Below are 27,729 nucleotides of genomic sequence, written 5' to 3' on the forward strand. Positions count from 1 at the left end.
GACAGGATAAGAAAAAAGGTCTTCAACTGGGATAAAACACACAATTACCCATGGACAAAGGAACTCAATTACCCATGGACAAAGGAACTCAATTACCCATGGACAAAGGAAATTAATTATCCATGGACAAAGGAAATTAATTACCCATGGACAAAAGAACTCAATTCCGTTTTTAAGGAAGCGAATCTACAACACATATTTAGAAAGAAGTTACGATGTCAACATGATCAAACACAAGTGAAAGCTTAGCTACAAAGAAAAATGGCCAACTGATATATGACTTAAACCAAAACTCAGAACAACCAAATAAAAAACAACTATGATCTGGAACCCTATGTCACCTCTCACCTAACAAGAAACCAAAGGTCACTGTGTGCCCAGTTGAGAACCAGGATACTTCCTCTGGCAATTAAGATAGGTTTAATGCAATAATGGAAGATGAGCAGCTATGTACTGTTTGCGATTCAGGGGAGATTGAGAATGAACTGCGCTTTTTATTGTACTGTACTTTATATGATGATTTGACAGTAAGCTTGTTTGATAAAATGTGTAATGGCGTTCGTTCGTCGAAAGAGAGTCGGACCGAAATGCAGCGTGGTGGTTACTCATGTCTTTAATGAAATAAATGACGATACATGAAATAACTTAATAAATACAAAAACAACAAACGGAACGTGAAACCTAATTACAGCCTATCTGGTGAACACTACACAGAGACATGACCCTGATTGAGAACCGCCTCAGGCAGCCAACCTAAGCTACACACACCCCAAATAAACCACAATCCCAATGCCTACAAAAACCCCAATAAGACAACACAATAAACCCATGTCACACCCTGGCCTGAACAAATAATTAAGGAAAACACAAAATACTATGACCAAGGCGTGACAGACACAACCATAGGGAGGGTCCGGGTGGGCGTCTGTCCATGGTGGCGGTTCCAGCTCGGGACGTGGACCCCACTCCATTAATGTCACAGTTCCTCCCCTTCGCGTCCTGGTATAATCCACCCTCGCCGCCGACCATGGCCTAATAGTCCTCACCCAGAACCCCACATAACTGAGGGGCAGCTCGGGACTGAGGGGCAGCTCGGGACTGAGAGGCAGCTCGGGACTGAGGCAGCTCGGGACTGAGGGGAAGCTCGGGACTGAGGGGAAGCTCGGGACTGAGGGGCAGCTCGGGACTGAGGGGCAGCTCGGGACTGAGGGGCAGCTCGGGACTGAGGGGCAGCTCGGGACTGAGGGGCAGCTCGGGACTGAGAGAAAGCCCAGTACTGAGAGGAAGCCCAGTACTGAGAGGAAGCCCAGTACTGAGATGAAGCTCAGGCAGGTAGTAGGCTCCGGTAGATCCTGGCTGGCTGGCGGATCTGGAAGATTCTGGTTGACTGGCAGATCTGGAAGAGACTGGCTGACTGGCAGATCTGGAAGAATCTGGTTGACTGGCAGATCTAGAAGATCATGGCTGACTGGCGGATCTAGCTGCTCTATGTAGACTGACAGCTCTGGCTGCTCCATGAAGGCTGGCAGCACCTTGCAGACTGGCAGCTTTGCAGACTGGCAGCTCTGGCTGCTTCATGCAGACTGACAGCTCTAGCTGCTTCACACAGACTGACAGCTCTGGCTGCTCCATGCAGGCTGGCAGCACCTTGCAGACTGGCAGCTCCTTGCAGACTGGCAGCTCCTTCCAGACTGACAGCTCTGGCTGCTCCATGCAGACTGACAGCTCTGGCTGCTCCATGCAGACTGACAGCTCTGGCTACTCCATGCAGACTGGCAGCTCAGGCTGCTCCGAACAGGCAGGAGGCTCCGGCAGCGCTGTAGAGGAGGAAGGCTCTAGAAGCGCTGAACAGGCGGGAGACTCCGGTAGCGCAGGAGAGGAGAAAGGCTCTGATAGCGCTGAACAGACAGGAGACTCCAGCAGCGCTGTAGAGGAGGACGGCTCTGATAGCGCTGAACAGGCGGGAGGCTCCGGCAGCGCAGGAGAGGCGAGGCGCACTGTAGGCCTGATGCGTGGTGCTGACACTGGTGGTACTGGGCCGAGGACACGCACAGAAAGCCTGGTGCGGGGAGCTGCCACCGGAGGGCTGGTGTGTGGAGGTGGCACAGGATGGGCTAGGCGTACTGAAGATCTTGAGAGCAGTGTTGGCACAGGACGTGCAAGGCTAGGGATGTGCACAGGAGGCCTGGTGCGTGAGGCTGGCACATTTTTCACCAGCCGACTAACACGCACCTCAGGACGAGTATGGAGCGCTGACCCAGGTGCCATCAAATCCCCGACACGCGCCGTCGGACGAATCTTGTACCTAAAGCACCAAGCTAGCAACTACCTCATTACTCTCCACTCCACCTTCCCCATTAACTCCTTCACAGTCTCTGCTTCGCTCACCTCTAACACCGGCTCTGGTTCTGGTCTCCTCCTTGGCTCCTCACGATTAACAAGGAGAGTTGGCTCAGGTCTATCGCCAGACTCTGCCACTCTCCCTCTGACCCTCCCCCCAATACATTTTTGGGGCTGACTCACGGGCTTTCCTCTGCGCCGTCGTGATTGCCTCTCCAACTCCATTCTCCTATAGCCCTCTTCGCACTGCTCCAGTGAATCCCAGGCGGGCTCCGGCACTCTCTCTGGGTCGACCGCCCACCTGTCTATTTCATCCCACGTCGTATACTCCATGCTTCTGCTGTGCATAACGTCCTCCCTTCGCTGCTCCTGCTGTCGCTTCCTGTAACCATGCCACTCGGTCCATGTGTGGTGGGTGATTCTGTAACGGCGTTCTTCGTTTGTCGAAAGAGAGTCGGACCGAAATGCAGCGTGGTGGTTACTCATGTCTTTAATGAAACAAATGACGATACATGAAATAACTTAATAAATACAAAAACAACAAACGGAACGTGAAACCTAATTACAGCCTATCTGATGAACACTACACAGAGACAGGAACAATCACCCACGAAATACAAAGTGAAACCCCGGCTACCTAAATATGGTTCCCAATCAGAGACAACGAGAATCACCTGACTCTGATTGAGAACCGCCTCAGGCAGCCAACCTAAGCTACACACACCCCAAATAAACCACAATCCCAATGCCTACAAAAACCCCAATAAGACAACACAATAAACCCATGTCACACCCTGGCCTGAACAAATAATTAAGGAAAACACAAAATACTATGACCAAGGCATGACAAAATGCAACAACTGAAACCAGAACTATTTTGGGTTAGAGACTAAGAGAAGCTGGAATGGTTATTTAGAAAATAAGTGTTTCTGGGTGAAATTTTATTTTGCAAAGCATGGACTATACGTCAAGATAAGCTTTATCATTAAAGTAGGTTTTTGTTTTGTTTATCAATTTTTGATTTTTTTCGTATGAACCTACAGTGCATTCGGAAAGTATTCAGACCCCTTGACCTTTTCCAATTGTTGTTACGTTACAGCCTTATTCTAAAATGTATTAATTGTTTTTTTTTCAGTAGTATTCATATCCTTTACTCTACTTTGTTGAAGCACCTTTTGCAGAGATTACAGCCTCGAGTCTTCGCGGGTATGACGCTACAAGCTTGGCACACCTGTATTTGGGGAGTTTTTCTCATTCTTCTCTGCAGATCCTAAAAAGCTCTGTCAGGTTGGATGGGAAGTGTCGCTGTACAGCTATTTTCAAGTCTCTCATAAGATGTTTGATCAGGTTCAAGTCCGGGCTCTGGCTGGGCCACTCTCCGTCTGGCCACTTTACCATAAAGGCCTGATTGGTGGAGTGCTGCAGAGATGGTTGGCCTTCTGGAAGGTTCTCCAATCTCCACAGAGTGACTCTGGAGCTCTGTCAGAGTGACCATCGGGTTCTTGGTCACCTCCCTGAACAAGGCCCTTCTCTCCCGATTGCTCAGTTTGGCTGGGCGCCCAGCTCTAGGAAGATTCTTGGTGATTCCAAACTTCTTCCATTTAAGAATGATGGAGGCCACTGTGTTCTTGGGAGTGTGTTCCTTTCCAAATCATGTCCAATCAATTGAATTTACCCCAGGTGGACTCCAATAAAGTTGTAGAAACAGCTCAAGGATGATCAATGGAAAGAGGATGCACCCGAGCTCAATTTCAAGTCTCAGAGCAAAGGGTCTGAATATTTATGTAAATTTGCTATTTCTGTACATTTGCAAAAATGTCTAAAAACCTGTTTTCGCTTTGTCGTTAAGAGGTATTGACTCTGTGAAATGGTGCTGCCAAAATAAATAATATACAGAACCAGTATATATGGACAATATATATAGATACAGAATTTACACAACATACAGTATATACAGTGCCTTCAGAAAGTATTCATATGGTGAAATCCTTGAGCGTATTCCTTCCAAAGTGTAATTCATAATTTCACCATGCTCAAAAAGATATTCAATGTCTACCAATAGGGGCCCTTCTTTGCAAGGCATAGGAAAACCTCCCTGGTCTTTGTGGTTGAAATGCACTGAGGGACCTACAGATAATTGTATGTGTGGGGTACAGAGATGAGGTAGTCATTCAGAAATCATGTTAAACACTATTATTACACACAGAGTGAGTCCATGTAACTTATTATGTGACTTGTTAAGCACATTTTTACTCATTAACCTATTTAGGCTTGCCATAGTAAAGGGGTTGAGTAGTTTTTGACTCAAGACATTTCAGCTTTTCATTTTTAATGAATTTGTAAAGATTTCTAAAAACATATTTCATATCATATTTGGTGCAGGTGACTTTGTTTGTCAGCTGCACCGAATACAACATGTGTAGACCTTATAGTGAAATGCTTACTTACAAGCCCTTAACCAACAAGAAAGAGTTAAGAAAATATTTATCAAATAAACGAAAGTAAAAAATAATATAAAGTAACACAATAAAATATCAATAACGAGACTATATACAGGGTGTACCGGTACCGAGTCAGTGTGAAGGGGTACAGGTTAGTTTATGTAATTTGTACATGTAGGTAGGGGTGAAGTGATTGCACAGATAGTAAACAGCGAGTAGCAGCAGTGTAAAAACAAATGGAGAGGTGGGGGGGGGTCAATGTAAATAGTCTGGGTGGCCATTTGATTAATTGTTCAGCTGTATTATGGCTTGGGGGTAGAAGCTGTTAAGGAGCCTTTTGATCCGAGACTTGGCGCTCTGGTACCGCTTGCCGTGCGGTAGCAGAGAAAACAGTTTATTATTTGGGTGACTGGAGTCTTTGACAATTTTTTGGGCCTTCCTTTGACACCGCCTAGTATAGAGGTCCTGGATGACAGGAAGCTTGGCCCCAGTGTTGCCATACCAGGCGGTGATGCAATGCTCTCGATGGTGCAGCTGTATAACTTTTTCAGGATCTGGGGACGCATGCAAAATCTTTTCAGTCTCCTGAAAGGGAAAACGTGTTGTTGTGCCCTCTTCACGACTGTCTTGGTGTGTTTGGACCATGATTGTTGGTTGGTGATGTGGACACCAAGGATCTTGAAACTCTCAACCTGCTCCACTACAGCCCCGTCGGTGTTAATGGGGGCCTGTTCGGCCTTTCTTTTCCTGTAGTCCACGATCAGCTCCTTCATCTTGCTCACATTGAGGGAGAGGTTGTTGTCCTGGCACCACACTGCCAGTTCTCTGACCTCCTTCCTATAGGCTTTCTCATCATTGTCTGTGATCAGGCCTATCACTATTGTGTCGTCAGCAAACTTAATGATGGTGTTGGAGTCGTGCCTGGCCATGCAGTCATGAGTGAATAGGGAGTACAGGAGGGGACTAAGTACACACCCCTGAGGGGCCCTAGTGTTAAGGATCAGCGTAGCAGACGTGTTGTTGCCTACCCTTACCACCTGGGGGTGGCCCGTCAGGATGTCCAGGATCCAGTTGCAGAGGGAGGTGTTTGGTCCCAGGGTCCTTAGCTTATTGATGAGCTTCGTGGGCAGTATGGTGTTAAATGCTGAGCTGAAGTCAATGAACAGCATTCTCACATAGGTGTTCCTTTTGTCCAGGTGGGAAAGGGCAGTGTGGAGTGCAATTGAGATTGCATCATCTTTGACATTATGGGATATTGTGTGGAGGGCAGTGACACAAAATCTCAATTTACATTTACATTTAAGTCATTTAGCAGACGCTCTTATCCAGAGCGACTTACAAATTGGTGCATTCACCTTATGACATCCAGTGGAACAGCCACTTTACAATAGTGCATCTAAATCTTTTAGGGGGGGTGAGAAGGATTACTTATCCTATCCTAGGTATTCCTTAAAGAGGTGGGGTTTCAGGTGTCTCCGGAAGGTGGTGATTGACTCCGCTGTCCTGGCGTCGTGAGGGAGTTTGTTCCACCATTGGGGGGCCAGAGCAGCGAACAGTTTTGACTGGGCTGAGCGGGAACTGTACTTGAGGAAGGGAGGCGAGCAGGCCAGAGGTGGATGAACGCAGTGCCCTTGTTTGGGTGTAGGGCCTGATCAGAGCCTGGAGGTACTGAGGTGCCGTTCCCCTCACAGCTCCGTAGGCAAGCACCATGGTCTTGTAGCGGATGCGAGCTTCAACTGGAAGCCAGTGGAGAGAGCGGAGGAGCGGGGTGACGTGAGAGAACTTGGGAAGGTTGAACACCAGACGGGCTGCGGCGTTCTGGATGAGTTGTAGGGGTTTAATGGCACAGGCAGGGAGCCCAGCCAACAGCGAGTTGCAGTAATCCAGACGGGAGATGACAAGTGCCTGGATTAGGACCTGCGCCGCTTCCTGTGTGAGGCAGGGTCGTACTCTGCGGATGTTGTAGAGCATGAACCTACAGGAACGGGCCACCGCCTTGATGTTAGTTGAGAACGACAGGGTGTTGTCCAGGATCACGCCAAGGTTCATCCATTTTTTATTAACACAATAAAATGTGGAAAAAGTATTTGCTACTGCAGATACAGTGTCTTGTAAGCCAACATGGGCTGGTCATCTTGAAGATGCAAGACACAATAATAATGAAATAAATCAAGTCACACAAACACACTTTAAATCAGAGATGCATTTGCTGTGAAAAGTAGCCACAGAGGGACAAGCATACTATTATGGTTTTAGATAAAAAATGTTTTCCTAGCTTTTTCAATTCTTAATCTCTCTCTCCCTCTCTCTCTTTATCTCTCCCCTCTCTCCCTCCCCTCTCATCCCCAGCCCTATGAGGGTTTGAAGCTGCAGGACTTGAGGAGACTGAAGGACATGTTGATAGTGGAGACAGCTGACATGCTGCAGGCTCCTCTCTTCACCGCTGAGGCACTGCTCAGAGCACACGGTGTGTGTGTGTGATTCATGTGTGTGTGTGTGTGTGTGTGTGTGTGTGTGTGTGTGTGTGTGTGTGTGTGTGTGTGTGTGTGTGTGTGTGTGTGTGTGTGTGTGTGTGTGTGTGTGTGTGTGTGTGTGTGTGTGTGTGTGTGTGTGTGTGTGTGTGTGTGAGTAAACTGTCTCTGTATCTAATTGGGACACGTAGGAGCTGTTGAAGGTGTGTGTGTGTGTGTGTGTGTGTGTGTGTGTGTGTGTGTGTGTGTGTGTGTGTGTGTGTGTGTGTGTGTGTGTGTGTATCTAATTGGGACACGTAGGAGCTATTGAAGGTGTGTGTGTCGCTCTAACCTCTCTGTCTCTGTGTGTAACAGACTGGGACAGGGAGAAGCTTTTGGAAGCCTGGATGAGTGATTCTGAGGAGTGCTGCCAACGGTCTGGGGTCTTGATGCCCACACCCCCGCCCAGCGGGTGCAATGCCTGGGACACCCTGCCTTCCCCGCGCACCCCTCGCTCCCCCCTCACCCTAACCCTCACCTCCCTCACTGACAGCTGCCTCACCCCAGGGGAGGAGGGAGGGACTACGGTGAGTCACATGACATTTTGGTCCAGGACAGGTTGCACATTTTTGTTCTACCCCAGCACGAGCACACCTGATCCTACTAACCAACCAATCATCAATCCCTGGCTGCCTGTGTGAGTGTGTAACAGAGTTAAGAACGTACCGTAAGCTCACTCCACAGCTAGCTTGAAATGTTGAGAATGGAGCCATCCAATTAGTACCTTTTGGGTGTCTCCAACCATTGGAACATTGTTAAGGAGGGCAGTCACGTGTGATAGCAAAGAAGAGGTCTCGAGTTCCAGCCAGGTATGAACCGAAACGAGCTTGAGAGTGGTACTTGCTAAGCAACGTGACATCCGTAATACATATGTGCGTGTTTTGTGTGATGTAGTGTATACCTCTGACTGTGTGGGGTGTCTCTTTCCCTCCAGTGTGGGATCTGCCTGTGTTCCATCTCAGTGTTTGAAGACCCAATAGACATGTCCTGTGGTCATGAGTTCTGCCGAGGCTGCTGGGAAGGGTACGTCACTTACACTGTTTGAATTGAATTAAACACGATGGATCCTCATGGGAAATTCAATTGTCACAGGCCTATACGACACATATTACAATACAGACGTATAAACTGAATAGAAAAATACACACAATCTGGAAGGAAGTAATGCACAGTATAAATGGCAAGAGCAAGCCATATCAATTTAAATATTGACTGTACATCCAATAATGATTGAATTGGATGTGATTTGTTTCAGGTTTCTGAATGTGAAGATCCAGGAGGGTGAGGCTCATAACATCTTCTGTCCTGCCTGTGACTGTTACCAGCTGGTGCCTGTTCAGGTTATAGAGAGTGTTGTCTCCAGAGAGATGGACAAACGATACCTGCAGTTCGACATCAAGGCACGCACACACACATACACGTACACACACACACACACATGCACACTCACACACACTATGTCGCTCTCAAAGCATCTTATCTCTCCTCCCTGTGTGTATGTGTGTGTGTGTGTGTGTGTGTGTGTGTGTGTGTGTGTGTGTGTGTGTGTGTGTGTGTGTGTGTGTGTGTGTGTGTGTGTGTGTGTGTGTGTGTGTGTGTGTGTGTGTGTGTGTGTGTGTGTGCTTGCCTGCCTGCCTGCGTGTATCGTCTCTAGGCGTTCGTGGAGAACAACCCATCTATCCGGTGGTGCCCGGCAGTGCGGTGTGAGAGAGCGGTCAGGCTGACCAGACCTGGTCCGGGGGTCAACCACCTGGGGTTCCCCCTGCTGCCCTCCCCTGCAGTCGACTGTGGCAAGGGTCACCTCTTCTGCTGGTACACACACATCAGACCGTCTCATGGGGAAAAGTCTCAAACGTAGAGAATGATACAGTGCATTCAGAAAGTATTCAGACCCGTTCACTTTTTCCACATTTTGTAACGTTACATCCTTATTCTAAAATGTATTAAATTAATGTTTTTCCTCATCAATCTACACACAACACCCCATAATGACTGAGCAAAAACAGGTTTTTAGAAGTAAAAAACTGAAATATGACATTTACATAAGTATTCAGACCCTTTGCTGTGAGACTGGATATTGAGCTCAGGTGCATCCTGTTTCCATTGATCATCCTTGAGATGTTTCTACAACTTGATTGGAGTCCACCTGTAGTAAATTCAATTGATTGGACAAGATTTGGAAAGGCACACACCTGTCTATGTTAAAGTCAAGGAGGTGACCAAGAACCCGATGGTTACTCTGACATAGTTCCAGAATTCCTCTGTGGAGATGGGAGAACCTTTCAGAAGGACAATCATCACTCCACGAATCAGGCCTTTATGGTAGAGTGGCCAGACAGAAGCCACTCCTCTGTAAAAGGCACATGACAGCCCGCTTGGAGTTTTCCAAAAGGCACCTAAAGGACTCAGACCATGATCAATCCAAGATTGAACTCTTGGCCTGAATGCCAAGCGTCACGTCTGAAGGAAGCCTGGCACCATCCCTACGGTGAAGCATGGTGATGGCAGCATCATGTTGTGGGGTTGTTTTTCAGGGGCAGGGACTGGGAGACTAGTCAGGATCGAGGGAAAGATGAATGGAGCAAAGTACAGAGAGATCGTTGATGAAAACCTGCTCCAGAGCGCTTAGGACCTCAGACTGGGGCGAAGGTTCACCTTCCAACAGGACAACAACCCTAAGCACACAGCCAAGACAACGCAGGAGTGGCTTTGGGACAAGTCTCTGAATGTCCTTGCGTGGCCCAGCCAGAGCCCAGTCTTGAACCCGATCGAACATCTCTGGAGAAACCTGAAAATAGCTGTGCAGTGACGCTCCCCATCCAACCTGACAGAGCTTGAGAGGATCTGCAGAGAAGAATGGAGAAACTCCACAAGTACAGGTGTGCCAAGAAGACTCAAGGCTCACTGCCAAAGGTGCTTATGTAAATGTGATGTTTCTGGTTTTAAAAATAAATAATTTGCAAACATTTCTAGAAATCTGTTTTTGCTTTGTCATTATGGGGTATTGTGCAGATTGATGAGGATAAAAAAAATGTCATCAATTTTAGAATAAGGCTGTAACATAACAAAATGTGGAAAAAGTGAAGGGGTCTGAATACTTTACGAATGCACTGTATATTTATATTCGTCCCCCTCTCTTACTGTTTTCCTCCATCTGTCTCCCTCCTCTCTCTCCCCTCTGTCTTCCATCTGTCTCTCTCTCCCTCTATTCCTCTCTCTCTTCCTCCATCTGTCTCTCTACTCTCTATCTCTCTCTCTCCCCCTCTTCTTCTCTCTCTCTTCCTCTAACTGTCTCTCCTCTCTCTCTCTCCCCCTCTTCTTCTCTCTCTCTCCCTCTATCTCTCTCCTCTGTCTCTCTCCTCTGTCCCTCCCCTCTATCTCCTCTCTCTCTCTCTCTCTCTCTCTCTCTCTCCCTCTTCTCTCTCTCTCTCCTCTCCTCTATCTGTCTCTCTCTCCAGGGAGTGTCTAGGTGAGGCCCATGAGCCATGCGACTGTCAGACATGGAGGATGTGGCTGCAGAAAGTCTCAGAGATGAAGCCAGAAGAGTGTGAGCACAGACACACACACACACACAGATATACAGTATGTTATAATAATCGCATGATTGTATATGCTGATCTTGGTATGTGTGTGTGCGCTTGATCTTGGTATGTGTGTGCGTGCATGTTGGTGATGTTTGTGTACATGTGCGAATGTGTTTGTATGTGTGTGTGTGTATCCAGTGGCAGGTGTATCGGAGTCGTATGAGGATGCAGCTAACTGTCTGTGGTTGTTAAGCAACTCTAAACCCTGTGCCAACTGCAAGTCTCCCATACAGAAGAATGAGGGCTGCAACCACATGCAGTGTGCCAAGGTACATACACACACACACACACACACACACACACACACACACACACACACACACACACACACACACACACACACACACACACACACACACACACACACACACACACACACACACACCAGCTTTGCTACATTTTAATGGCGTTGAGGAAGATATTGAAGCAGTCCCAACATAGAGCCTTGTGGGACACCATATTAAAGCAATAAGACAGGGTTATTACCATGTATGTACAACACCTGTTTCTCTGTCTGCAGTGTAAATATGATTTCTGCTGGATCTGTCTGGAAGAGTGGAAGAAACACAGCTCTTCAACTGGAGGATACTACCGCTGTACACGCTATGAGGTCATCACACAGCTAGAGGAGCAGTCCAAAGAGATGACTGGAGAGGTACACACACACACACATACTTGTTTGTCTATCCCCGTTGTGACCTAAAATAGATTTCCATTAAAAATCCTATTTTCCCTAACGCCTAACCCTAATTCTAACCCTAAACCTAACCCTAAGCTTAAAATGGGGATATTTGTGGATTTCAGGTCCCCACAAGGATAGAAGAACAACATACCACACACACTAGCACTGCACACACTCTGACATTTTACGTTAAGTATTTGACAGGAGTGTGTGTTTTTCAGGCGGAAAAGAAGCACAAGAGTTTTCAGGAGTTGGACCGCTTCATGCACTACTACAGCCGCTATAAGAACCATGAACACAGCTATAAGGTAACACACACACAGCATGATATTGTATTTATGATATCTACCAATGTTGTTTTCTAAAATGTGATGTCTCTCCCTATCCCTCTCACTCTCTCTCTTTCTGTACCCCTCTGTATCTTCTCTCTTTCTCTTTCTAGTTAGAACAGAGACTATTGAAAACAGCCAAAGAGAAGATGGAACAGCTGAGTAGAGCCTTCATTGGATGTGAGTCTCTGACCTACCTGACTCTACTTTCTACCTCAGAGGCTGTCCCTGCCTCTCCTCTTGTATAATGATGGAGGGAGAGGATGGTGTGTCCTGCGTATGGTGTGTGTGAGTGTGTGTGTGTATTTGTGTGTTTCTAACAGCAGTGTGTGTGTATTAGTGTGTTTCTGTTTCTAACAGCAGTGTGTGTGCGTGTGTGTTTAACAGCAGTGTGTGTGTATTATGTGTTTCTGTGTCTAACAGCAGTGTGTGTGTATTTGTGTGTTTCTAACAGCAGTGTGTGTGTATTAGTGTGTTTCTGTTTCTAACAGCAGTGTGTGTGCGTGTGTGTCTAACAGCAGTGTGTGTGTATTATGTGTTTCTGTGTCTAACAGCAGTGTGTGTGTATTTGTGTGTTTCTAACAGCAGTGTGTGTGTGTGTCTAACAGCAGTGTTTGTGTGTTTCTAACAGCAGTGTGTGTCTCTCCTCTAGGTGAGGGCTCCCCCCCAGACACCAGATCTATAGAGGACGGTGTGTGTGTGTGCGTCTAACAGCAGTGTGTGTGTATGTGTGTCGAACAGCAGTGTTTGTGTGTTTGTGTGTTTCTAACAGCAGTGTGTGTCTCTCCTCTAGGTGAGGGCTCCCCCCCAGACACCAGATTTATAGAGGATGGTGTGTGTGTTTCTAACAGCAGTGTGTGTCTCTCCTCTAGGTGAGGGCTCCCCCCCAGACACCAGATTTATAGAGGACGGTGTGTGTGTGTGTGTGTTTCTAACAGCAGTGTGTGTCTCTCCTCTAGGTGAGGGCCCCCCCCCAGACACCAGATTTATAGAGGACGGTGTGTGTGTGTGTTTCTAACAGCAGTGTGTGTCTCTCCTCTAGGTGAGGGCCCCCCCCCCCAGACACCAGATTTATAGAGGACGGTGTGTGTGTGTGTTTCTAACAGCAGTGTGTGTCTCTCCTCTAGGTGAGGGCCCCCAGACACCAGATTTATAGAGGACGGTGTGTGTGTGTGTTTCTAACAGCAGTGTGTGTCTCTCCTCTAGGTGAGGGCTCCCCCCCAGACACCAGATTTATAGAGGACGGTGTGTGTGTGTGTTTCTAACAGCAGTGTGTGTCTCTCCTCTAGGTGAGGGCCCCCCAGACACCAGATTTATAGAGGACGGTGTGCCTGTGTGTTTCTAACAGCAGTGTGTGTCTCTCCTCTAGGTGAGGGCCCCCCCCAGACACCAGATTTATAGAGGACGGTGTGTGTGTTTCTAACAGCAGTGTGTGTCTCTCCTCTAGGTGAGGGCCCCCCCCCCAGACACCAGATTTATAGAGGACGGTGTGTGTGTTTCTAACAGCAGTGTGTGTCTCTCCTCTAGGTGAGGGCCCCCCCCCCCAGACACCAGATTTATAGAGGACGGTGTGTGTGTGTGTTTCTAACAGCAGTGTGTGTCTCTCCTCTAGGTGAGGGCCCCCCCCCCCAGACACCAGATTTATAGAGGACGGTGTGTGTGTGTGTTTCTAACAGCAGTGTGTGTCTCTCCTCTAGGTGAGGGCTCCCCCAGACACCAGATTTATAGAGGACGGTGTGTGTGTTTCTAACAGCAGTGTGTGTCTCTCCTCTAGGTGAGGGCCCCCCAGACACCAGATTTATAGAGGACGGTGTGTGTGTGTGTTTCTAACAGCAGTGTGTGTCTCTCCTCTAGGTGAGGGCCCCCCAGACACCAGATTTATAGAGGACGGTGTGTGTGTGTGTTTCTAACAGCAGTGTGTGTCTCTCCTCTAGGTGAGGGCTCCCCCAGACACCAGATTTATAGAGGACGGTGTGTGTGTGTGTTTCTAACAGCAGTGTGTGTCTCTCCTCTAGGTGAGGGCCCCCCCCCCCAGACACCAGATTTATAGAGGACGGTGTGTGTGTGTGTTTCTAACAGCAGTGTGTGTCTCTCCTCTAGGTGAGGGCCCCCCAGACACCAGATTTATAGAGGACGGTGTGTGTGTTTCTAACAGCAGTGTGTGTCTCTCCTCTAGGTGAGGGCTCCCCCCCAGACACCAGATTTATAGAGGACGGTGTGTGTGAGTTGTTGAAGACACGTCGTGTGTTGAAGTGTTCCTACCCCTACGGATTCTTCCTCCAGCCTCACAGCACACAGAAGGAGATATTTGAACTCATGCAGGTGTGTGTGTGTGTGTGTGTGTGTGTGTGTGTGTGTGTGTGTGTGTGTGTGTGTGTGTGTGTGTGTGTGTGTGTGTGTGTGTGTGTGTGTGTGTGTGTGTGTGTGTGTGTGTGTGAGAGAAAGATGAATTCCTCACCCTCCACTCTCTCCCTATTTCTCTACCCTTCTACTAATCTTTCTGTTCCCCAGACTGATCTGGAGATGGCGGTGGAGGACTTGGCTCAGAAGGTGAACCGTCCCTACCTGCGTACGCCATGTCATAAGATAGTAAGCGCTGCCTGTCTGGTACAGCAGAAGAGAGAGGAGTTCCTGGCCTCGGTGGCTAGAGGGGTGGCCCCTAACGACTCACCTGAAGTACCTAGGAGGAGGTGAGGGAGGGAGGTAGACCGACAGAGAGAGAGAGAGAAAGAGATATTTTTCCCAACAGGCAGTAGACAGAACAGGGTTGACCTTTCTTTACAAAGCTCTATATTGAATGTGTTTCAGTTTCCCTGCTGGATCATGGGACTGGGAGTACCTGGGATTCACCTCTCCTGAGGTAACTACACATAACACTATGGTCAAGCTTTTATACTGTTTCTCTATGAGAATTTGAGCAACAGGTCCATATTTGTAGCCACATCCTCCATTTTAGCACAAACATCCATGTTACCACACAGCAGGTAGCCTAGTGGTTATAGTGTTGGACTAGTAACCAGAAGGATGCAAGATTGAATCCCTAGCTGTCATTCTGCCCCTGAACAGGCAGTTAACCCACTGTTCCTAAGCCGTCATTGAAAATAAGAATTTGTTCTTAACTGACTTGCCTAGTTAAATAAAGGTAAAATAACAAATAACTAACCTGTATAATGTATTACCTGTATAATGTACTACCTGTATAATGTACTACCTGTATAATGTACTACCTGTATAATGTACTACCTGTATAATATACTACCTGTATAATGTACTACCTGTATAATATACTACCTGTATAATGTACTACCTGTATAATGTACTACCTGTATAATATACTACCTCTATAATGTACTACCTGTATAATATACTACCTGTATAATGTACTACCTGTATAATGTACTACCTGTATAATGTACTACCTGTATAATGTACTACCTGTATAATGTACTACCTGTATAATGTACTACCTGTATAATGTACTACCTGTATAATGTACTACCTGTATAATATACTACCTGTATAATGTACTACCTGTATAATGTACTATCTGTATAATGTACTACCTGTATAATGTACTACCTGTATAATGTACTACCTGTATAATGTACTACCTGTATAATATACTACCTGTATAATGTACTACCTGTATAATGTACTATCTGTATAATGTACTACCTGTATAATGTACTACCTGTATAATGTACTACCTGTATAATGTACTACCTGTATAATATACTACCTGTATAATATACTACCTGTATAATGTACTACCTGTATAATGTACTATCTGTATAATGTACTACCTGTATAATGTACTACCTGTATAATGTACTACCTGTATAATGTACTACCTGTAGGAGTATGCTGATTTCCAGTACCGGCGGAGACACCGGCCGCGTCGTAGAGGAGACATGCCGAGTTTACACAGTCTGAGGAGCAACAGCAGTACTCCTGAGCCCAACCAGAACCCTGAGAATACAGGTACACACACACACACACACACACACACACACACACACACACACACACACACACACACACACACAGTCATTTATCAGTAGGGCCTGTGTTTCTTTGACGTTTTCTTGTGTTGTTATTGTTACGTGTGACAGAGGTCCTCCAGGAGAGAGTTGAGGGGCGGAGGCAGCCTCTGAGGTCACTGGATGAAGATGACCCCAACATTCTACTGGCCATCCAACTGTCACTACAGGACTCACGGAGGGAGAGAGAAATGGAGAGAGGGATGGGAGGAGGACTGGAAAGAGGCTCTGGTGTGATTGAGGGCCCAGGGCTTGGGTCTGGACAGGGTCTGGATATAGGGCCAGTAATGGGTCCAGGGGTGGGGAGCCTCAGTGAGACTCAGGACCCCTCCAGTGTGGGTGGTTCTCTGGGGGCCAGTGGCTCCTCTAACCTCCCTAGACCAGACCCTAACCAGTCGCTAAATGCTGAGCTGTTAGAGCTAGGAGAAAGTCTGATGAGACTGGGACAAATAACTACTCCATATACCCTAGACAACACTAATATCCCTACGCCATATAGCTTAGATCACACCTACGACCACTACAACCCTTCCCCCAGGTACAGTCAGAGTCAGGACCTTAGCTACACATCTTATACAACTGACCACAGCTATGCTGTTCTGGAACCTGACCTCAGCACACCTTATACACACGGCTACGGTCACAGCTGTGATCATAACCAGGACCACACCACTATCAACATTCCCTTCACTCCAGAACACGACCATAATTGTGGTCAAAACCAAAACCGTGGCCATCCCACTATCAATGCCTTCTACAGTTCTGTTCACTGCCAACCCAGCCTCTACACTAAAACATCTCCTTCTCACACAGACCTTACAGCATCTTCTAGCCCTAAACACACAAGCCTTTACCCCTCAGACCCAGAGCCATATGCTATGTTCAGCCTTCCCCATAACCCTGAACCAGACCAAACCATCTCTTGCACCCAGGACACACATCCTGACCAGAACCACCACCATTGCTGCCACTCCAGCCACTACACCCCTAACACAGACCCTTACACCCCTAACACAGACCCTTACACCCCTAACACAGACCCTTACACCCCTAACACAGACCCTTACACCCCTAACACAGACCCTTACACCCCTAACACAGACCCTTACACCCCTAACACAGACCCTTACACCCCTAACCCAGACCATTACACCCCTAACACAGACCCTTACACCCCTAACCCAGACCCTTACACCCCTAACACAGACCCTTACACCCCTAACCCAGACCATTACACCCCTAACAAAGACCCTTACACCCCTAACCCAGACCCTTACACCCCTAACCCAGACCATTACACCCCTAACACAGACCCTTACACCCCTAACCCAGACCCTTACACCCCTAACCCAGACCATTACACCCCTAATCCAGACCCTTACACCCCTAACCCAGACCATTACACCCCTAACCCAGACCCTTACACCACTACCCCAGACCATTACACCCCTAACCCAGACCCTTACAACCCTAACCCAGACCATTACAACCCTAACCCAGACCTTTACAACCCTAACCTGGACCCTTACACCCCTAACCCAGACTACACCTCGAATCCTGACTCATGCCGCACTTCCTCAGACCCCCACGGCCTGCTCCCCTCTCCAGACCCAGAACTCCTCTCCCCAGTGGTCCCTCCAGGTGGTCCCTTCACCCCCAGTGACCCGGGCTGCCTGGAGCGCCTGGACCCCTCAGCTGAAGCCCTGCTCCTGGACAACATCATGGCCTGGATCCAACACACACACCCCCAGGACAGCCCCCAGAACATCGGCCTCATCCCCTCAGCTAGCTCAGAGACTGGCTCACCCACGGAGAAATACTCACCTCCGGACACAGAGACAGACTCACCCACTGTTTCACCCCAAGATGGTGGGGACCCAAAGAGTGATTCCCCTCCTGACGCCCAGGCCAGTTTCAGCGGGGAGGCCCTAGCCGAGCTACGGCAGGCCCAGGAGGGAGAGGCGGGTAGGGGACAGGCTGGCTCCCCCGGCCCTGGAGACAGCCTGGAGGTTAAAAGACCCAGCACTCTGGATCTGGAGTGTTGTGAGGAGTGTGTGGAGTGTGTAGTCACAGGGTTTGTGTCGGACCTGTCGCAGGACGCAATGGACACACACATACACTCACACACACACTGTGGAGATGACAACCTCACTCCTACCAAGACAGACTCAAGCCCCACCGCCTGGGTAGTGGAGGACCAATCACGCGCGGAGTGGGAAGAGCAAGTTCACCTGGTGTGACAACAGACAGACAGATGACAGAGAACAGGAGGAAGAGAGGAGGAGAGTGGGAGCGAGGTAATGATAAGCAGCAGTGACAGAGAGGAGGGAGAGAAAAGCTGAGAGAGAAAAGAGAGGAAGAGATTGTGATTAATAGCATTATCAGAGAAAGAGCTTAGGAAAGATTTGGGGATGAAAAGCACTTAGAGGAAAGAACAGGATAAAAGTCTGACATTAAACATGGGGTGTCCACCTGATTTAGCTTGCTGGGCACCGAAAGCTAATTAGTATATTTGACCAAGTTCTGGTCAGGTCATGTGACCCAGGTCTGGTCTGATCAGGTCATATGAACCAGGTCTGGTCTGATCAGGTCATATGAACCAGGTCTGGTCTGATCAGTTCATGTGACCCAGATCTGACCAGGTCATGCAGTGACCAGAGTTGATCAGAGCAGATGAGATGTGTTTAAATACAATCAAATATGAGTGACTTTAGTGATTTTATCGTCCATATCCATTCCACTACTGATGGACAGACTATGTGGTCTCCTCAGCCTAAGACCAGGGAGAGTTGTTTTACTGTTTATTCAACCTTTATTTATCCAGATCAAAACTCCATGACAGAGAGAGAGAGAGGGACCGTGGCATGGCTACTCTTTAGAAACAGTCCACGGCTGAGTTGATCAGTGTGCCTCATTTTTATTGAGAATCCCCTTTTTTTCATATGGAACCTCAAGCAACGTGCAAAGAATAGTATGACTATTATTACTACTATAGGGTTGTTTTGTTTTTGACAAGGTTTCCTTTCCTCTTGATATAAGATGTGTTTTTGGAAGCAGCTGTGGTCTGTGGTCATATGTATCAAGCGTCTCAGAGTAGTGGTGCTGATCTAGGACCAGGTCCTCCCTGTCTATTTAATCTTATTCATTATGATCTAAAAGGCTCAATTGATCCTAGATCAGCACTTCTACTCTCCCAGGTCTTTGACTAGGTACAGGACAGGAAGCTGTTATTTTTCTTGTGTTGGTGTTATAGAGATGGTTAGCACTGGTAGGATGATTATAATATAGTCAACTTTATAGAGATGAATCTGCAGTCTACAAGAGTTTATAATATAATTTCTAAAATCATATTTATCTTATTTAATTGTAATAAGCTGCTTAAACAAAGTAGTCATTGGATATAGAATAACATTTAGAAATGCAACCATGGTTTAACTTAACTGTTGGGTGTAGTGTGCAACCATCTGGAGTAGTGCACTAGTTTATAGTAGGGTGCGATGTGACGTGCGCGGATCATACAAAACATGAAATGGAACACTGAAGTCTGGATTTGGAGTGTATTTTTTTGTACAACACCACTGTTTTAAGTTAAGATAATTGTTTATTTAGTCCAATTTTATTCACACTAAGGTTTTTATTAGATTTCTTTTTGTTTTCTTTGTTTTGTATTTTCTTGGTACTTAATTGAAAGTTTCAAGGCCAGTGGCTGTGTCATAGTTTGTAACCCAGGCATCTGATTTTTATATTACTGTACCCTGGCAACCATAAACCTTGTTGTTATTTGCACTTTCATAGGTGATACTTGATACATTCCCAGTCCATATGAAAGACAGTGACGTTCGATGTGTGGCCAAGGAGTGAAAGTATTAGTAAAACGTTTACTCTCAATAAAAAAAAAAAGATTAAAAAAACAAACAAATTTCTTTCAATTTACTTTTCTTTCAATGATATTAACTACATATTTTGTCACTATAGAATTCTTGCGTCATGATACAGTAAAAAGGCTTTCAACAAGGGAGTTGGACAACCTCATTAAACAACATTATCGATGAAGGAAGGTGCACCAACACAATTGCTCATTAACAATGGAATGCTAGTACTTCTGTCAAAGGGTTTCAACATACATCGACTGAATCTTTCCTGTCACGCATTTCTGTGATTTTCTATCAAACACTAGATGTTCCAAAATGTGTATAACTTGTTTTATCTGTGGTTGTTTGAGGAATGAATCAAGGAATCCGGGAGAAAGAGATTGCGCTTGTTTGAAATGGAAAAGTGTTGCGGTAGCTTTTTATAAAGAACATCAAGACGAAGCAGCTGCTTTATAAGTGGGATGCACTGTTGAGCGCTACATCCCGAGGGGTTCGTGCTGATTGTACGGAGATTGTGACAGCCGGTTAAATGGCGTCTCTCGAGAAGGCAAGAACAAGATGTATGTCAGGAGAAGTGTAGTATTATCATAAGGAGACGTATACTTGGAACACGGAGGAAGAATGGAGGGAAAAAGAGGCACCGGAGGACTAAGAGAGAGGGTGGAAGAGGGTGAGTTTGAGTTGGTTAAAAATGGCGGGAAAAGGGGAGATGTTTGATAAAGAAGAATGGTAGAAAGTGTAAGCTGTAAATTGAAGTTAGTTGAAGACAGGAGGAGAAATTGATGTGAATGATGGCGACGTATCGGAGGTCAAAGGTGAAGTTCTCGAAGCCAGGAGCTTGCACCGAGGGTCCGGATAAAGATGAGTCTGTGATAGTAGGAGTGGAAAAAGTGGACCCTTGCCTTTTGGCTGATCCATTTGTGGTTTCAGGGTGGGTGAAAACACAGTTGGGTGTTGTGGAATCGGTGAGGGTAACCAGAAGTGGTTTTGTGATAACTTTTTGTGTTTCTGCTGGTCAGAGACAGCAGGCGCTCCGTGTTAAATGAATGGGGGCAAGAGATGTGAATTGTTTTGCTCTCAAGAAAAGGGTGCCATTGAATGGAGTGATTCCTGGGGTAGTGGTAAATGACAAAGTTGACCAACTGAAGGGAAATAAGTGCACTCAGGCTATCCATAAGGCCAAGCAAGGTTAGTTACTTTAAAGAGCTGTTCTCTGTGGGTTTAACCCCAAGGAGTTCTGGAAAATACCTGGAGAATAAACCCTCCTCACAGCTGCCCATGTCCCTTAATGTTGATGATGTGGTTGTTACTAACAAGGAGCACATGGCTGGGCTCTTTAATCACCACTTCATTAAGTCAGGATTCCTATTTGACTCAGCCATGCCTCCTTGCCCCGATGCTCCTCCCTCTTTTTCCCCTGCCCCGCTACGAAGTTTTTCCCTGCAGGCAGTCACTGAGTCCAAGGTGCTAAAGGAGCTCCTTAAACTTGACCCCAAATAACCTTCTGGGTATATCACCAAGCCTATCTCTGACTTTTTTAACATGTCTCTCCTTTCTGGGGAGGTTCCCAATACTTGGAAGGCATCCATTGTGCGTACTTTATTTAAAGGGGAGATCAAGCTGATCCTAACTGTTATAGGCCAATTTCTATTTTGCCTTGTTTATCAAAAGTGTTGGAAAAACTTGTCAAGAATTAACTGACTGGCTTTCTTGACGTCTATAGTATTCTCTCTGGTGTGCAATCTGGTTTCCGCTCAGGTTATGAATTTGTCACTGCAACCCTAACTGTCCTAAATTATGTCACCATTGCCCTTGATTCTAAGCAATGTTGTGCTGCGATTTCTATTGACTTGGCCAAAGATCTTTATATGGTAGATCATTCCATTCTTGTGGGCCGGCTAAGGAGTATTGGTGTCTCTGAAGGTTCTTTGGCCTGGTTTGCTAACTACCTCTCTCAACGAGTGCAGTGTATAAAGTCAGAATATCTGCTGTTTCAGACACTGCCTGTCACCAAGGCTCGATCCTAGGCCCCACGCTCATCTCAATTTACATCAACAACATAGCACAGGCAGTAGGAAGCTCTCTCATCCATTTATATGCAGATGATACAGTCTTACACTCAGCTGGCCCCTCCCGGGATTTTGTGTTAAACGCTCTACAACAAAGCTTTCTTAGTGTCCAGCAAGCTTTCTCTGCCCTTAATCTTGTTCTGAACACCTCCAAAACAAAGGTCATGTGGTTTGGTAAGAAGAATGTCCCTCTCCCCACAGGTGTGATTACTGCCTTTGAGGGTTTAGAGCTTGAGGTAGTCACCTCATAAAAGTACTTGGGAGTATGGCTAGACGGTGCACTGTCCTTCTCTTAGCACATATCAAATCTGCAGGCTAAAGTTAAATCTAGACTTAATCGCTCCTCTTTCACACCAGCTGCCAAACTAACCCTGATAAAGATGACCATCCTACCCATGCTAGATTATGGAGATGTAATTTATAGATCAGCAGGTAAGGGTGCTCTCGAGCAACTAGATGTTCTTTACCATTCGGCCATCAGACTTGCCACCAATGCTCCTTATAGGACACATCACAGCACTCTATACTCCTCTGTAAACTGGTCATCTCTGTATACCCATCGCAAAACACACTGGTTGATACTTATTTATAAAACGCTCTTAGGCCTCACTCCCCCCTATCTGAGATATCTACTGTAGCCTCGTCATCCACATTCAACACCTGCTCTGGCAGTCACATTCTGTTAAAGGTCCCCAAAGCACACACATCCCTGGGTCGCTCCTCTTTTCAGTTCGCTGCAGCTAGCAACTGGAACAAGCTGCAAAAAACACTCAAACTGTTTTATCTATTAATTCAAAGACTCAATCATGGACACTTACTGACAGCTGCTTTGTGTGATGTATTGTTGTCTTTACCTTCTTGCCATTTGTGTTGTTGTCTGTGCCCAATAATGTTTGTACCATGTTTTTTGCTGCTAGCATGTTGTGCTGCTGCCATGGTGTGTTGTCATATGTTGCTGCCATGCTATGTTGTTGACTTAGGTCTCTCTTTATGTTTTGTTGTGGTGTCTCTCTTGTCGTAATGTGTGTTTTGTCTTATATTTTTATTTTTAATCCCAGCCCCTATCCCCGCAGAAGGCATTTTGCCTTTTGGTAGGCCATCATTGTAAATAATAATTTGTTCTTAACTGACTTGCCTAGTTAAATAAAGGTTATATATATATATATATATATATATATATATATATATATATATATATATAGTGGGAGATTCCCAGTGTTTGTGCTGCTCATTGTTTGGTGCGATGCAGACAGGGTGAAAGTGGTGAAACAGAAGAGTCATTGTCTGTTCTTTTGAGTTTTGATGTCGAGTCTTGCCCAAAAAAGTGATAGGAAATATAAGTTATCCTGTATGAACGTTTGTGCCAAATACATTATGTTGTTACAGGTGTCAAGCTTATGGGCATGTGGCATCAGTGTGTAGGAGGGAGGTTCCTAGGTGTGCAGAAGGGCATGAGACAAAGGAGTGTGTAGTATTGGGGAAAGTAATGGTACGTGTTAATTGTAGGGGTACCCATGGGGCTGGGAATCAGAAATGTCTCGTGCAAGAGAGGCAGGTTGAGGTTTCCAGGGTTAGAGTAATGCAGAAGTTGTCATATGCTGAGGCATTGAAGAAAGTAGAGGAATATGGGTTAAGGGGAGGGGGATTTATAGCAATGGTTCTCAACTGTACTGCACTGATGGAATGTAAAGTCACAGAAAATAGAGGTTGTGGTGGCAGCTGCAGAGTGGTATTTGGTTGTGCAAGAATTGATAGTTGAATAGTTACAGGGTGTGTTAAGTGCTGGTGTCCCATCCTTTCAGGCTGGTGGCCTAAAGTAGGACTAAATTGATTTAAATAGTGGAGTATGGTATTTAGTTATTATTATTATGATTTATTATTTGTGAGTTTAGTGTTAGATGGTAGGGTATTTAACAACAAAAATCAAGCAACGTATAAGGGAGTCATACTCCAGTCTAGTACATGGCGGTAATGCAACATTTATTGGATGCCAACCGCTGTTAAACCGCATTAAAGAAGAAGCTGTTTTCTTTATGCATTTCCTGGTTCTGGAGCGTTTTTATGACGCCGATGTTCCTGCGACGAAACGTATTTTATACACAGCGGCCTGTGCGTTCAGTTCTACGCTGTAATTTTTTTGTCTTTGGTGGAGATTTTGTCTCTGCAAATCATCACCAACATGAAACTCGTACGGTAAGAATATTCAACAAAATTATCTTTAGTCTTATGCTTAGATGAAAGGTGAAAAGTACGGGTTTTGTGTCGCTGGATGGATTTAGATTTGGAGTGCGAGCTGTTCGCTAAATTCTGAGGCGGGAAGCAGCTATCTGAATTGAATGAATGAATGAGCGACGTGTAGAAGTGACTAGATAGCCAACTTTCTATAACGTTAACGAATGGACCTCTAGCCGCGGAATACGCCATAAACATCGATTATTTACGTATCTGCCGCTGAGAACTAACTAGTTACTTTGTATGCTAGCCACCGATATGCTAACTTGCTTTTAGTTAATTAACCACTGCAGTGTGTAGGCAAGGCCCTGACAGATTACCCACAACAACCAATGGTTCAAAAACAATGTGTTCTTGTTTAAGTTCAGTTTCCATGACAAGTCATCCGGTTGGTGTTTGTCATTTTCGTTTGTGTTGGACATTGTAGTCATTGCAAGCTAGGTAGTTCTTACTAGGTACTGCCCCATTGTCTATTGAAGTTGTCTGTGTCGATATTGTTTATAGGGCTTTGATGACTAGCAAGCTAGTATGTATTCACAGACTTGATAAACTGCATTCATTATACCATTGCCTCTAATATCCATGACTTTTCTCCTCATGTAGCTTTTTGATGAAACTCAGCCACGAGACTGTGACCATTGAGCTGAAGAATGGCACCCAGGTCCATGGAACAATCACAGGTATAGACCCTGCCCCCTTTGTCTGAGTATGATTATTGAGATGCCTCTGAATATATATATATATACAAAGACAGTCAAGTATAGGGTGTTGTATCAGGTACAGTCTAAACCTCTGATCTTCAACCTTTTCTAGCATGTTAAGAACTACTCATTTTTTTTCCATAGCCATTAAATTGGCACATTCTTCTCCAGGTCCTTTTTTAAATGTTTTTTAAATTTAACTGGGCAAGTTGGTTAAGAACAAATTCTTATGTACAATGATTGCCTACCCTGGCCAAACCCTCCCCTAACCCGAACGACGCTGGGCCAATTGTGAGACGCCCTATGGGACCGATCATGGCCAGTTGTGATACAGCCTGGGCTCGAACCTGGGTTTGTGGTGATTCTTTGGCTTAGACCGCTGCGCCACTCAGGATCCCCAGTGTGAAAGAGGAAGTAGTGTACTGTTTTCTGCCAATATACCTGGTAAAATAATGGTTAATACACAACTAAGGGGGCCCTATAAAATCTGATTTCCCCCCAAAATTATGTTTTATGTTTTATTTTTCCTGGTTTCCACTCATAATTACAGTTGTTTGAAGAGAAACAATTCAATTGGATGTTTTGAGTTATGCCAATACTTAAATCACCTTTATTATTTTTGGTTTTGAAGAAAACTAAGACGTTTCAATTTTGTGTAATTCCTCTTTAATTGTGCATCTGGCCCATTTAATTTTAATTTTATTGCACATCTAGCAAGTGAGGAATGTGCCATCTAGTGATGTTTCTGCTGCTGCTCATTTCATGGCAAAGTTTGCAAATAATGATATACTTCTGCCAGGTAAGCCTACTTTGCAGTTAACATTTAATTGAGAAGGTTTTGGGGAGACTATTTCTGTCAACCCACAAGACTGGTATCATACCACACAGACGGGCAATATTGCTGGAAATGTATTGGCAGATATTGTTTGGTTTGGCTTTTGAAGCCAATAGTGGCTAACCAGGGGTGGGATAATGTCAATGTTGCATTGATTATTAACAATGGTCATTAACTGTTTGTCCCAGGTGTGGATGTGAGTATGAACACTCATCTGAAGGCGGTAAAGATGACTCTGAAGAACCGTGAGCCCACCCAGCTGGAGAGCCTCAGTATCCGTGGGAACAACATCAGATACTTCATCCTGCCGGACAGCCTGCCGCTGGACACTCTGCTGGTCGACATAGAACCCAAGGTCAAGAGCAAGAAGAGAGAGGCTGGTGAGTACACAGGGATGGCCGTAGAGAGATGGTGGGGAGGGAGCTGGACATAAAACCCTAGGTCAAGTCCAAGAAGAGAGAGGCTGGTGAGTACACAGGGATGGCCGTAGAGAGATGGTGGGGAGGGAGCTGGACATAAAACCCAAGGTCAAGTCCAAGAATAGAGTGGCTGGTTAGTACACTAGGAAGATGGGGGGGTGGTGCCTGTCGGCATATTGGTAGAATATCAGAGGTTCTTCTCCAATCCTCTTCCCTTTGACGTTTTGAGGAGGCAATGGGAGAGGACGCCAGCAATACTTTTTTGACATTCAACCTAAGTCTGCCTAGATCAGTGTTCACTCCTGATCCTGGAGAACTACAGGGTGTGTAGGCTTTTGAGCCAGCCCAGAAACGACACAGTAGAGTTAGCTTGCCAACGCCCTTTTGATTAGTTCAGTGAGGTGTTCTATTGCTTGGCTGGAACTTAAACACACTACAGCTGTTCAGGACCATGAGCAAAGACCAGCAGTCTGAACTATTCGTTTTGTAAATTTGTAACTAGGTTGAGAGTAATTGTGTACTAGAATGTGGGGTGACGTAATGTGGCCAACCTTCCTTCTGGAGTGCTACTGGGTATTTGGGTGTTTTGAGCCTGCCACAGCAGCCATATTGAAAGTTGGAGGTTGAACTGTTTCGTAGCCACACTGGTTAGAGGTTTCATAAATCCACAGTGGTTCTGTCTTGAGTTAGGGTTGGGTGAGTTGCATAGCATTTGTAATGCCTAGCTTCTGATGACTGGTCTCACCTTTGAACATGTGCTTCATCAGACCCAAATTAAAACTAGCAAATCAGCCAAACGCTGTTCCGTAAGAAACGGCTCCCAACAATGAGCTTGACAACAAGTCCTGAGGACAAGGATGGGAGAGTCCAAGTATTTGTGGTGCATAACTTATCTCTAATCATCTCCTCTTCCTTAATCTCCCTCCATTTCTCTCTCCAGTGGCTGGGCGTGGAAGGGGCAGAGGAAGAGGGCGTGGCAGGGGGAGAGGCCGAGGCAGGGGAGGCCCCAGGAGATGATCGCCATGACTACGCGGCTATCAGTCATATCCTATTGTTTGTACAACAACGTTTTTGTTTTGTCATTTTTCTGAGGAAACATTTGTGAATCCCGAGCCTGACTTGTTTCTTATTTTGTATATTAAAGATGTTCCACATGAACAGAAGTGTTTTGAGTACTTTATTATCATACTTGTTTTGGCTGTTGTGTAGTTGGTCCAGTTGTTAGCAGTGATGGGTCGTTTGCAAACTAACTGCTTTCTTCTTGAACGGATGTCTTTTTGAACATATGAAAGAGCCATTCATTTGACTCCCTGATTTGCGTACTGTTACTACTGCTTTTTGATCTCCAGATAACGATTATCTGTAGATAAGTACTAACATTCTCTGAAGATGGTAATTCCTCACTGCAGGAACAGTGGACGGTGAGGAGCGAGCCTAATTCTGGTCCGCATTCATTTTTGCAGTGGGGATGTTTATAATTTTTTAAAATAAGCCATCTAATTAAGGTTAGTGTTTGAACGCCTATTACGATCTGGCAGACAACTTATAATAATAATATATGCCATTTAGCAGACGCTTTTATCCAAAGCGACTTACAGTCATGTGTGCATACATTCTACGTATGGGTGGTCCCGGGAATCGAACCCACTACCCTGGCGTTACAAGCGCCATGCTC

The 27,729-nt window shown here is 45.9% G+C and overlaps 2 protein-coding genes across 2 annotated transcripts in view; both read left to right on the forward strand.

Moving 5' to 3' along the window:
- Positions 1 to 19,551, forward strand: part of LOC118398982 (ankyrin repeat and IBR domain-containing protein 1-like) — a 26,889-nt gene extending 7,338 nt beyond the window's left edge. Inside the window, exons 7-21 of the mRNA XM_052472372.1 lie at positions 7,131 to 7,248; positions 7,607 to 7,818; positions 8,226 to 8,314; positions 8,547 to 8,691; positions 8,946 to 9,103; positions 10,750 to 10,838; positions 11,014 to 11,144; positions 11,396 to 11,530; positions 11,779 to 11,865; positions 12,000 to 12,066; positions 14,063 to 14,208; positions 14,398 to 14,576; positions 14,695 to 14,746; positions 15,744 to 15,867; positions 15,999 to 19,551. Of these exons, the coding sequence (XP_052328332.1) occupies positions 7,131 to 7,248; positions 7,607 to 7,818; positions 8,226 to 8,314; positions 8,547 to 8,691; positions 8,946 to 9,103; positions 10,750 to 10,838; positions 11,014 to 11,144; positions 11,396 to 11,530; positions 11,779 to 11,865; positions 12,000 to 12,066; positions 14,063 to 14,208; positions 14,398 to 14,576; positions 14,695 to 14,746; positions 15,744 to 15,867; positions 15,999 to 18,166 (3,900 nt within the window). The 3' untranslated portion in view covers positions 18,167 to 19,551. The remainder of the gene's footprint in view (positions 1 to 7,130; positions 7,249 to 7,606; positions 7,819 to 8,225; positions 8,315 to 8,546; positions 8,692 to 8,945; positions 9,104 to 10,749; positions 10,839 to 11,013; positions 11,145 to 11,395; positions 11,531 to 11,778; positions 11,866 to 11,999; positions 12,067 to 14,062; positions 14,209 to 14,397; positions 14,577 to 14,694; positions 14,747 to 15,743; positions 15,868 to 15,998) is intronic.
- A 4,343-nt stretch (positions 19,552 to 23,894) lies between these two features.
- On the forward strand, positions 23,895 to 27,217 carry LOC118399568 (small nuclear ribonucleoprotein Sm D1). The gene is made up of 4 exons (XM_035795746.2): positions 23,895 to 24,060; positions 24,703 to 24,779; positions 25,824 to 26,015; positions 26,995 to 27,217. Exons 1-4 carry the CDS (start codon positions 24,047 to 24,049, stop codon positions 27,069 to 27,071), a joined length of 360 nt encoding a protein of 119 aa, XP_035651639.1. The 5' UTR covers positions 23,895 to 24,046; the 3' UTR covers positions 27,072 to 27,217.
- Positions 27,218 to 27,729: the final 512 nt, after the last annotated feature.

Source organism: Oncorhynchus keta, chromosome 20 (genome assembly GCF_023373465.1).
Source record: "Oncorhynchus keta strain PuntledgeMale-10-30-2019 chromosome 20, Oket_V2, whole genome shotgun sequence".
Lineage (NCBI taxonomy): Eukaryota > Metazoa > Chordata > Actinopteri > Salmoniformes > Salmonidae > Oncorhynchus > Oncorhynchus keta.